At 46.0% G+C, this 12,511-nt stretch overlaps 1 protein-coding gene across 4 annotated transcripts in view; it reads right to left on the bottom strand.

The window, feature by feature from the left end:
- LOC118389833 (protein Jade-1-like) overlaps positions 1 to 12,511 on the bottom strand; it is a 285,673-nt gene that overhangs the window by 147,887 nt on the left and 125,275 nt on the right. For all 4 annotated transcript variants that reach the window (XM_052529609.1, XM_052529610.1, XM_052529611.1 and 1 more), the window contains 3 exons: positions 11,434 to 11,609; positions 6,211 to 6,422; positions 4,238 to 4,405 (listed from right to left, as the gene is read on the bottom strand). In XM_052529609.1, coding sequence (XP_052385569.1) covers positions 4,238 to 4,405; positions 6,211 to 6,422; positions 11,434 to 11,609 — 556 coding nt within the window. The remainder of the gene's footprint in view (positions 1 to 4,237; positions 4,406 to 6,210; positions 6,423 to 11,433; positions 11,610 to 12,511) is intronic.

The raw sequence follows: 12,511 nt of genomic DNA, 5'->3' as shown, positions 1-12,511 counted from the left end.
CAGTTTGGAAAAAAATAAAAAATCAAATCAAATTTATTTGTCACATCAGATGTTACTGCAAGTGTAGTGAAATGCTTGTGCTTCTAGTTCTGACCATGAAGTAATATCTAACAAGTAATATAACCTAACAATTTCACAACAACTACCTTATACACACAAGTTTAAAGAAATGAATACGAATATGTACATAAAAATATATGAGTGATGCCCGAACGGCATAGGCAAGATGCAGTAAATGGTATAGAGCACAGTATATACATATGAGATGAGTAATGTAGGGTATGTAAACATAACATAAAGTGGCATTGTTTAAAGTGGCTAGTGATACATTTAATTACATCAACATGGCAAGATGCAGTAGATGGTATAGAGTACAATATATACATATGAGATGAGTAATGTAGGGTATGTAAATATTATATAAAGAGGCTAGTGATAAATTGATTATATTATTAAAGTGGCTAGAGTTGAGTCAGTATGTTGGCAGCAGCCACTCAATGTTAGTGATGGCTGTTAAACAGTCTGATGGCCTTGAGATAGAAGCTGTTTTTCAGTCTCTCTGTCCCCGCTTTGATGCACCTGTACTGACCTCGCCTTCTGGATGATAGCGGGGTGAACAGGCAGTGGCTCGGTGGTTGTTGTCCTTGATGATCTTTTTGGCCTTCCTTTGACATCGGGTGCTGTAGGTGTCCTGGAGGGCAGGTAGTTTGCATCCGGTGATGCGTTGTGCAGACCTCACTACCCTCTGGAGAGCCTTACGGTTATGGGCGGAGCAGTTTCCGTACCAGGCGGTGATACGGCCCGACAGGATGCTCTCGATTGTGCATCTGTAAAAGTTTGTGTGTTTTTGGAGACAAGCTGAATTTCTTCAGCCTCCTGAGGTTGAAGAGGCGCTGCTGCGCCTTCTTCACCACGCTGTCTGTGTGGGTGGACCATTTGAGTTTGTCCGTGATGTGTTTTCCCCCGAGGAACTTAAAACTTTCCACCCTCTCCACTACTGTCCCGTCAATGTAGATAGGGGGCTGCTCCCTCTGCTGTTTCCTGAAGTCCACAATCATCTCCTTTGTTTTGTTTACATTGAGTCTGAGGTTACTTTCCTGACACTACACTCCGAGGGCCCTCACCTCCTCCCTGTTGGCCGTCTCGTCGTTGTTGATAATCAACCCTACCACTGTAGTGTCGTCTACAAAAACTTGATGATTGAGTCGGAGGCGTGCATGGTCACGCAGTCGTGGGTGAACAGGGAGTACAGGAGAGGGCTGAGAACTCACCTTTGTGGGGACCCAGTGTTGAGGATCAGCAGGTTGGAGATGTTTTTACCTACCCTCACCACCTGGTGGCGGCCCGTCAGGAAGTCCAGGACCCAGTTGCACAGGGCAGGGTCGAGACCCAGAGCTTAATGACGAGTTTGGAGGGTACTATGGTGTTAAATGCTGAGTTGTAATCGATGAACAGCATTCTTACATAGGTATTCCTCTTGCCCAGATGGGTTAGGGCAGTGTGCAGTGTGATGGCATTTGTGTCGTCTGTGGACCTATTGGGGCGGTAAGCAAATTGGAGTGGGTCTAGGGTGTCAGGTAGGGTGGAGGTGATATGGTCCTTGACTAGTCTCTCAAAGCACTTCATGATGACGGAAGTGAGTGCTAGGATTAATACGTTTAAATGTTTTACTCACATTGGCTACAGTGAAGGAGAGCCTGCAGGTTTTGGTATCGGGCCGTGTCAGTGGCACTGTATTGTCCTGAAAGGGAGCAAGGCATCGTGGTCCGCGACGGGGCTGGTTTATCTTTTGTAGCCCGTGATTGACTGTAGACCCTGCCACATACCTCTTGTGTCTGAGCCGTTGAATTGTGACTCCACTTTGTCTCTATACTGACGCTTAGCTTGTTTGGCTGCCTTGCGGGGGAATCGCTACACTGTTTGTATTCGGTCATGTTTCCGGTCACCTTGCCCTGATTAAAAGCAGTGGTTCGACCTTTCAGTTTTGCACGAATGCTGCCATCAATCCACGGTTTCTGGTTGGGGAAGGTTTTAATAGACACTGTGGGTACAACATCACCGATGAACTTGCTAATAAACTTGCTCACCGAATCAGCGCATTCGTCAATGTTGTTGTTCGCCGCAATGCGGAACATATCCCAGTCCACGTGATCGAAGCAATTTTGAAGCGTGGAATCCGATTGGTAGGACCAGCGTTGAACAGACCTGAGCGCGGGTGCTTCCTGTTTTAGTTTCTGTCTATAGGCTGGGAGCAACAAAATGGTGTCGTGGTCAGCTTTTCCGAAAGGAGGGCGGGGGAGGGCCTTATATGTGTCACGGATGTTAGAATAACATTGATCTAGGGTTTTCCCAGCCCTGGTAGCGCAATCGATACGCTGATAGAATTTGGGGAGCCTTGTTTTCAGATTAGCCTTGTTAAAATCCCCAGCTACAATAAATGCAGCCTCGGGATATGTGTTTTCCTGTTTACATAGGGTCGAATGAAATTATTTCTGGGCCGTCGATGTGTCTGCTTGGGGTGGAGTATACTCGACTGTGATTATGATCGAAGATAATTATCTTGGTAGATAATGCGGTCAGCATTTGATTGTGAGGAATTCCAAGTCAGGTGAACAAAAGGACTTGAGTTCCTGTATGTTTTTATGATCACACCACCACTCGTTAATCATAAGACATACACCCCCGCCCTTCTTCTAACCAGAGAGATGCTTGTTTCTGTCGGCGCGATGCGTGAAGAAACCAGGTGGCTGTACCGACTCAGATAGTGTGTCTCGAGTGAGCCATGTTTCCGTGAAACAAAGAACGTCACAGTCTCTGATGTCTCTCTGGAATGCTACCCTTGCTCGGATTTCGTCTACCTTGTTGTCAAGAGACTGGACATTGGCGAGTAGTATGATCGGGAGCTGTGTGCCCGTCTACAGAGCCTGACCAAGACCGCTCCATCTGTCCGGTCGCCGGCTGGGATCCGATCCATTGTTCTGGGTGTTAGGCCAAACAGAGGATCCGCTTCGGGAAAGTCATATTCCTGGTCGTAATGTTGGCGAGTTGACGTTGATCTTATATCCAATAGTTCCTCCCGACTGTATGTAATTAAATTCAAATCTACTTCTATGGCAAGACTTGAAAACGGCTGTCTAGCAATGATCAACAACCAGCTTGACAGAGCTTAAAGCCAGACTCAGTAAGTGGAACAGACTACATCAGTTTGTTTATATTAATGATTTGTTATGTTGGGGTGAAATAACAAATCAATGGAAAGTGTTTGTCAGACGTACAAAAAAAGGGATCCTGACTGGCGCAGCGGTCTAAGGCACTGCATCGCAGTGCTAGAGGCGTCACTACAGACCCGGGTTTGATCCCGGGCTGTATCACAACTGGCCGTGATCGGGAGTCCCACAGGGAGGCGCACAATTAGCCCAGAGTCTTCCGGGTTAGGGGAGGGTTTGGTCGGGGTCAGCCGTCATTGTAAATAAGAATTTGTTCTTAACTGACCTGCCTAGTTAAATAAAAAATGTTAAATACTTTATTTGGCACTTCCGAGTCTTGCTTTGAGGATTTTTTTACAAGAACAATATGCACATGTTGTGCAGAGTTCTTAGAGACTTATGCAGAAAGACTCACAGCTGTAATCGCTGCCAAAGGTGATTCTAAGATATATTGACTCAGGTGTGTCAGAAGTTTGGACAAACCTATTTATTCAAGGGTTTTTCTTTATTTGTACTATTTTCTACATTGTAGAATAATAGTGAAGACATCAAAACTATGAAATAATACATATGGAATCATGTTGTAACCCCAAAAAAAGTGTTAAACAAATCAAAATATTTATATTTGAGATTCTTCAAAGTAGCCACCCTTTGCCTTGATGACAGCTTTGCACATAAAGAAAAACCCTCAAATGAGTAGGTGTGTCCAAACTTTTGACTGGTACTGTATGTAAATAAGATATTTCTGTAATACATTTTCAATACATTTGCAAAATATTCACTTTGTAATTATGGGTTATTGTGTGTAGATGGGTGAAAAAACAACAACATTTAATCCATTTTGAATTCAGGCTGTAACACAACAAAATGTGGAACATGTCAAGGGGCATGAATACTTTCTGAAGGCACTGCATGTATGTGTGCGTGCTTGAGTGTGAGTGCATGTGTATAATGTGTGTGTTTACATATTTGTGTGTGCATGTGTGCATGTGTGTGGGGTGCACATATGTGTGTGTGTCCAGGTGGCTCACCTCAGGGATCCATAAGGCACAGCTGACATGGACCCACTTGGTTCCACTGCGGGTGGGCTTCAGGGCTCCGCCTCTCTTGGGGCACAGCAGGCATTTGGGTTGTACCCCTAGGGCACAGGTTCGGCACAGCCAGCTCCCCTGTGGGACCTTCAGGATCCCATAACACGCCTGGGGAGAGACAGAGGGGTGAGGGAGGAAAAGGAGAGAGGAGAAGGAGAAAGAGAAGGAGAGGGGGGAGGAGACAGAGGAGAGAGGGGAAGGAGACAGAGGAGGAGAGGGAGAGGGCGGAGGAGAGAGAGGGAGGAGAGAGAGGAGACAGGAGAAAGGGGATGGAGACAGGAGAAAAGGATATGGAGACAGGAGAAAGGGGATGGAGACAGGAGAAAGGGGGAGGAGACAGGAGAAAGTGGGAGGAGACAGGAGAAAGGGGGAGGAGAAAGGGGAGGAGACAGGAGAAAGGGGGAGGAGACAGGAGAAAGGGGGAGGAGACAGGAGAAAGGGGGAGGGGAAAGGGGGAGGAGACAGGAGAAAGGGGATGGAGACAGGAGAAAGGGGGAGGAGACAGGAGAAAGGGGATGGAGACAGGAGAAAGGGGATGGAGACAGGAGAAAGGGGATGGAGACAGGAGAAAGGGGGAGGAGACAGTAGAAAGTGGGAGGAGACAGGAGAAAGGGGATGGAGACAGGAGAAAGGGGGAGGAGACAGGAGAAAGGGGGAGGAGACAGGAGAAAGGCAGAGGAGAAAGGGGGAGGAGACAGGAGATGGAGACAGGAGAAAGGGGGAGGAGACAGGAGAAAGGGGGAGGAGACATGAGAAAAGGATATGGAGACAGGAGAAAGGGGATGGAGACAGGAGAAAGGGGATGGAGACAGGAGAAAGGGGATGGAGACAGGAGAACAGGATATGGAGACAGGAGAAAGGGGATGGAGACAGGAGAAAGGGGATGGAGACAGGAGAAAGGGGATGGAGACAGGAGAAAAGGATATGGAGACAGGAGAAAGGGGATGGAGACAGGAGAAAGAGGGGGGGGAGAAAGGGGGAGGAGACAGGAGAAAGGGGATGGAGACAGGAGAAAGGGGATGGAGACAGGAGAAAAGGATATGGAGACAGGAGAAAGGGGGAGGAGAAAGGGGGAGGAGACAGGAGAAAGGGGATGGAGACAGGATAAAGGGGATGGAGACAGGAGAAAGGGGGAGGAGACAGGAGAAAGGGGAGGAGACCGGAGCAAGGGGGAGGAGACAGGAGCAAGGGGGAGGAGACAGGAGCAAGGGGGAGGAGACAGGAGAAAGGGGGAGGAGATGGAGCAGAAGAGGGAGAGGGGGGGAGAAAGAGAAAGAGGAGGGCAGGGGAAGGAAAAAGGGACAAGGAACTATTTTCAAACATTTCAAAACAGCGTTGAACAGAAGAGGTTGACAGAGTATGACTGCCAGAGAATTGTGAAACCAATTAACGCCATTACACCCAATAAAAAAACAGCAGTCTGAAAAACTAAAACGAGGTCGATGAGTCTATTTCTTGGATGTATTTTTCTTACTGTTTATAATTGTCAAAAACTCAGAATAATATTTTAATTCTTCTAATTTAATTTTTTATTTAACAAGTCAGTTAAGAACAAATTCTTATTTACAATGATGGCCTATTTTCTGTAAGATCTGACAGTTGAAGAAGGTAAGGAGTCAAAGGAAGGAGTCAAAGGAAGAAGAGTATCGTATCCAGTTTCTCCATGTAACTATAAACAATCCCCAACCTTTGTCCTTCTTGTCATGACCCCAAAAAACTACAAATCCCACCATCCCCAATCGCCCCCTGATCCCAAACAAAACACCCTCAATACGACCAAAACAGACTTTCCCCTCTATTCACTTACACCCTCTTCCAACGAGAAGACACTGTTAACACCCCTAGAACATCTACTTGTCCCGTCCTCTTCACCCAGCAAAACATGCCACCTCCACCGCCACCCCTCCCTGTACCTGATGTACGCAGATGTTGCACTTGTCACAGAAGACCATCTCGTTGCCATCCTCTCCCTCTGGGGACCGGCACACGTCACACACCACATCCTCGTCGTACTCGATGCCCAGGCCCTCCTCTGTCTCAATGGCCTGCTGCATGTTCTCCTCACACTGGCTCTCCAGCTCCACCAGCACACGCTCCATGGTCAGCTCGTCCAGCTCCGGCAGCGCTGAGGGAGGGAGGGAAGGAGAGAGAGGTGGGTCAGTGTCAGACACTGGGTTGGGACATGGGTCAGAGTCGGTCTATTATATGTTTGGGAAAGAAGGACAGAGCGTCTAGTTAAGAGTCACAGCTAGTCATATGGCTAGCTGTAACCCTTATCACCTATGGAAATCTATATCTGATTGACACGTGTCTTGCGCTGTGTCTCTTTCATTTCTCATTCGTTTGCTGAACATTTTGTACTATTAAACCCTGGCAATAAATGTATCTTGTACGTCAAATTGCCACAAACAAAAGCAACTGTCAATGTGTCAGAACAAGGCTGCAATCTGATCTTTTGCCACTTAACTTATCTTTTGACCAATCAGATCAAATGATTTGGCAATAAATTGGGCCAAAGATCCGAATTGGGCTGCCTGTGTAAATGAGCCAAAATCGTATAAATACTGGTAAAGGCCTGTCATGGATTACATTTAGTATATTTTTTGTACTTAATGATATCCGATCTTCAACCAAAATCTAATATTAGATAAAAGGAACCTAAGTTTTACAAACAACCAAAAAAATAGACACTAATTTTATTTATTTAACAAAGTTATGCAATACCCAATTCCCCTGTGTGAAAAAGTAACTGCCTCCTTACACTCAATAACTGGTTGTGCCAGCTACAATGACTGCAACCAAATGCTTCCTGTAGTTGTGGACGATATCTAAGAAAGTCTCAAGGTTTGGCTCGCATGAGGTAGAGTATCTCATGATAAGCTGTAGACCACACTATCTACCTAGAGAGTAATCATCTGTATTTTTCAGCGGTCTACATACCACCACAGACTGATGCTGGCACTAAGACTGCACTGAATGAGCTGTATTCCGCCATAAGCAAACAGGAAAACACTCACCCAGAGGAGGCGCTCCTAGTAGCCGGGGACTTTAATGCAGGGAAACTCAAATTTCTTTCAGCATGTTAAATGTGCAACCAGAGGGGAAAAAAACTCTGGACCACCTTTACTCCACACACAGAGATGCATACAAAGCTCTCCCTCGTGATCCATTTGTCAAATCTGACGATAATTTTATCCTCCTGATTCTGATGCCCTAGCCATTTCTGAATCCTGGCATAGGAAGGCCACCAAAAATTCTGAAATTTCCATCCCCAATTACAACATTTTCCATCAAGACAGAACTGCTAAAGGGAGAGGAATTGCAATCTACTGTAGAGTTCTGTCATACTATCCAGGTCTATGCACAAACAGTTCGAACTTCTACTTTTAAAGAACCATCTCTCCAGAAATAAGTCCCTCACTGTTGCCGCTTGTTATAGACCCCCCTCAGCTCCCAGCAGTGCCCTGGACACCATATGTGAATTGATTGTCAGAGTTCGCTAGGTGCAAGGTGACCAAAATTGGGATATGCTTAACACCCCAGCCGTCCTACAATCTTAGCTGGATGCCCTTAATCTCAAACAAATGATCAAAAAACCTACCAGGTACAACCCCAAGTCCGGAAACATGGGCACCCTCATAGATATCATCCTGACCGACTTTCCCTCTAAATACACCTCAGCTGTCCTCAACCAGGATCTCAGCTATCACTGCCTCATTGCCTGCATCAGCTCTAGGTCCGCGGTCAAACGACCACCCCTCATCACTGTCAAACGCTCCCTATAACACTTCAGCGAGCAGGCCTTTCTGATCGACCTGGCCCGGGTAACCTGGAAGGATATTGACCTCATCCTGTCAGTAGAGGATGCCTGGTTGTTCTTTAAGAACAGATATAACCCTCGATTCACTCCAGACTTGACTGCCCTTGACCAGCACAAAACTGCACCAGCATCGAATAGTCCCTGCAATATGCAAATATTCAGGGAAGTAGTCAAGAACCAATACACACAGTCAGATAGGAAAGAAAAGGCTAGCTTTTTCAAGCAGAAATTTGCAACCTGCAGCACTAATTAAAAACGTTTTGGGACACTGTCCATGGAGAATAGCCTGTTCAACCTCTCTTTCTTATCGTCTGAGATTCCTAAAGATTGGAAAGCGGCCGCAGTCATCACCCTCTTCAAAGGGGGAGACACTGCCCTGCCTTTCTAAAGTCTTCAAAAGCCAAGTGAACAAACAGATCACCGACCATTTCGAATCCCACCGTACCTTCTCCACTGTGTAATCTGGTTCCCGAGCTGGTCACGGGTGCACCTCAGTCACGCTCAAGGTCCTAAACGATATCATAACCGCCATCGATAAAAGACAGTACTGTGCAGCCGTCTTCATCGACTTGGCCAAGGCGTTTGACTCTGTCAATCACCGTATTCTTATCGGCAGACTCAACTGCCCTGGTTTCTCTAATGACTGCCACGCCTAGTTCACCAACTACTTTTCTGTTCAGTGTGTCAAATCGGAGGGCCTGTTGTCCGGACCTCTGGCAGTCTCTATGAGGGTGCCACAGGGTTCAATTCTCGGGACAACTATTTTCTCTGTATATATCAATGATGTCGCTCTTGCTACGGGTGATTCTTTGATCCACCTCTACGCAGACGACACCATTCTGTATACATCTGGCCCTTCTTTGGACACTGTGTTAACAAACCTCCAAACGAGCATCCACGCGGCCTCCAACTGCTCTTAAATGCTAGTAAATCGCTGAACGCACCCGCCCGCCCGACTAGCATCACTACTCTGGACGGTTCTGACCTAGAATATGTGGACAACTATAAATACCTAGGTGCCTGGCTAGAATGTAAACTCTACTTCCAGACTCGCGTTAAGCATCTCCAATCCAAAGTTAAATCTAGAATTGGCTTCCTATTTCGCAACAAAGCCTCCTTCACCATGCTGCCAAACTTCCCCTCGTAAAACTGACCATCCTACCGATCCTCGACTTCGGCGATGTCATTTACAAATTAGCCTCCAACACTCTACTCAGCAAACTGGATGTAGTCTATCACAGTGCCATCCGTTTTGTCACCAAAGCCCCATATACTACCCACCACTGCGATTTGTATGCTCTCTTTGGCTGGTCCTCACTACATATTCATCGCCAAACCCACTGGCTCCAGGTCATCTATAAGTCTTTGCTAGGTATAGCTTCACCTTATCTCAGCTCACTGGTCACCATAGCAAAACCCACCCGTAGCACACGCTCCAGCAGATATATTTCACTGGTCATCCCCAAAGCCAACACTTACTTTGGCCGCCTTTCATTCCAGTTCTCTGCTGCCAATGATTGGAACGAATTGCAAAAATCACTTAAGTTGGAGACTTATAGTTCCCTCACTAACTTTAATCGTCAGCTGTCAGAGCAGCTTACCGATCGCTGCAGCTGAACACAGCCCCTCTATAAATAGCCCATCCAACCAACTACCTACCTCATCACCATATCTGTTGTTGTTTTTCTGCTCTTTTGCACACCAGTATTTCAACTTGCACATCCTCATCTGCACATATATCAATCACTCCAGTGTTAATTCAATTACTTCGCCACTATTGGCCTATTTATTGCCTTACCTCCTTACTTCATTTGCACACACTGTATACAGATTTTTCTATTGTGTTGTTGTTTTGCTTTATCTTGGCCAGGTCGCAGTTGTAAATGAGAACTTGTTCTCAACTCTCCTACCTGGTTAAATAAAGGTGTGAAAAAAACATCCAGTATCAAAAATATGCAAAAGTTCAGAAAATTAGAAAGGGGACAAATACTATTTCACAGCACTGTACATACGGTCTTCAGAGCTTAAAGACGGATTGTTTTTTTTAAAGCAAACCAGTAGGAAGCTGAGTTTAGTTATCCGTTAACTTCTGAGCCTCTGACATTTACATCTTGTCAATAGTGAGTGGCTAGAGGAACAAACATTTCAGTCGTAACATTTGCATGTACATGCATAACTGTGTCTGAGAGAATGAGAGCGAGAAGTAAATGGAGAGGGATGTTGGTAGAGGGAGAAAACATGAGAGAGAGATTGAAAGAAGGCATTCTCTTCATCTTTTCTATCTCAGCCTATCAGTGTTGCAATGTGACCTCATAACCCAGAAACAATCATGCAAGTGTTTGTTTAGTCTAGCCATTGGGGTTATGAGAAGCAACTCATTTCAGCTGGAACACACTGAGCGTACATTGGGAGGGGGGGGTGATTTCATAATCTTTTAATAAGCATAGTAAATAAACCCGGGCCTGAGGGATTTTAAAATGCAATTATTTTTCTAATCTATAAATGCAAGATCAGATTGTAAATAAAGTGGATCTGCGATGTGGAGAGACAGATCTTGAGGGTCAGCACTTGTCAGTAGTCTAGGCCAGATAGACAGAGAGTGGTTGGGTGACTGGCAGAGACCCAGGACGCAACAGTGGGAAGATCCCTCTGTGTGGACATAAAGAATAGAGAGGTGCACCCTTCTGACCCCCAAAACTGACGGCTAGATCATAGGTCAGATGTGTGGGGTCAATTAAACAGAGTTGTGGAGTAGTGAAGTTGGATTGAGGAATACTGTGTGTGTGAGCCTGTAGTTTAAAGTATTGATGAGGCAGAGTGACACATAGGAGTCAAGGTGGTACAGTCATACTGTGGTAACATGGTCAAACTGTAATAACATTGTCATAGAAAAGCATGTAGAATGCTGATAGAAGGAGAGTGTACAAACCTAGGGGAAAGCATTTGTTACCTCAAGCAGGTGGCATAGGGATGAATGAGTGAGTGAGTGAGTGAGTGAGTGAGTGAGTGAGTGAGTGAGTGAGTGAGTGAGTGAGTGAGTGAGTGAGTGAGTGAGTGAGTGAGTGAGTGAGAATAAACCAAGTTGTTTTAGTAGCTCTTGCATCATGTTCAAGCCTAAATGCTCAAATTAACAGACTTAACAAAACAAAAGGCTAATAAAGTCCTGTTGTTGATTTGAGGGTTGCATCTCAAATACAACCCTATTCCCCTATATAGTGCACAACCTTTTCCTAGAACCCTATGAGCCCTGGTCAAAAGTAGTGCACTACGGAATAGGGAATAGGGTGCCATTTGGGACTCAGCAGGAGTCTCTTACCCAGTTCTCTGAACTCCAGGTTAACCAGCTCCAGCCAGGACACGTCTATGTCATCCAGATCATAGCGGCTATGGGGCTCATTGGTGGTCTTCATGCCCCCCTGGCCCAGACCCAGCTCACACCCCCGGCCCTGCCCTGGCCAGTAGAATGGGATACGCCCCACCTCTGGTAGCATCCTGTCAACACAGAAAAACTACGTTTTTTTTTTTACTTTCATGAACTGAAATATTTTACATTTAGTGAAACGTGTACAGCGAACAGTGAAAGGTGTACAGTAAGCAGTTAAATGTGTAAATTAAGGATAGAAACATATGGTGAAACAGATGCTTGGACTTGTGAGTCATGGATACATCATTAATCATCCTTCCTTTATTCAGGTACAGGCACACACATGCAGACACAAATATCACACACAGACATGATAAGCATCAGACAGCGAGAAACAGACCCCCGGTTACGACAGTCATCAGATGGTCATCACAGCAGCATCATCACAGTAAGTGTGTCATTCTGAGGAGCCATCATTGAAATAATCACTTGGGTGTCATTGAGACAGTGGCAACCTTCCTGACAGACCTAGACAGACAACCCTGATTGACCAGCACTAACAACCCTCCCTAGCCACAGGCCCTGGATGCGTCCCAAATGGCACCCTATTTTCTTGTAGTGCAATACTTTTGACCAGGTCCCTCTAGTCCAAAGTAGTGCACTATATAGGGAATAGGGTGCCAATTGGGATGCATGCAGTGACACCCTGATGACCTGCCTACAGTAAACAACCCTGACAACCCGCCCTGTCCTCTGTCCAATGCACAGGCCCTGTGTTGTGTATGTCCAGACATGGGGATGTATTTGTAGTGCACAGGGAACCATGAGGAGAGAGAGAGAGAGAGAGAGAGAGAGTAGAACTGCAGTCATCATCACCTCCCTCCCGGCAGCTCAGGTCCTTCTCACTGTGGATTCAGGAAGACCCACTGGAAGGGGAGCCTGTAAAGATTTCTGTACAGATCTCCCACACACACACACACACACACACACACACACACACACACACACACACACACACACACACACACAC

Source organism: Oncorhynchus keta, chromosome 11 (genome assembly GCF_023373465.1).
Source record: "Oncorhynchus keta strain PuntledgeMale-10-30-2019 chromosome 11, Oket_V2, whole genome shotgun sequence".
Taxonomy (NCBI): Eukaryota; Metazoa; Chordata; class Actinopteri; order Salmoniformes; family Salmonidae; genus Oncorhynchus; species Oncorhynchus keta.
Note: the sequence above shows the minus strand (reverse complement) of the source record. Positions and strands in the feature narration are given on the sequence as shown.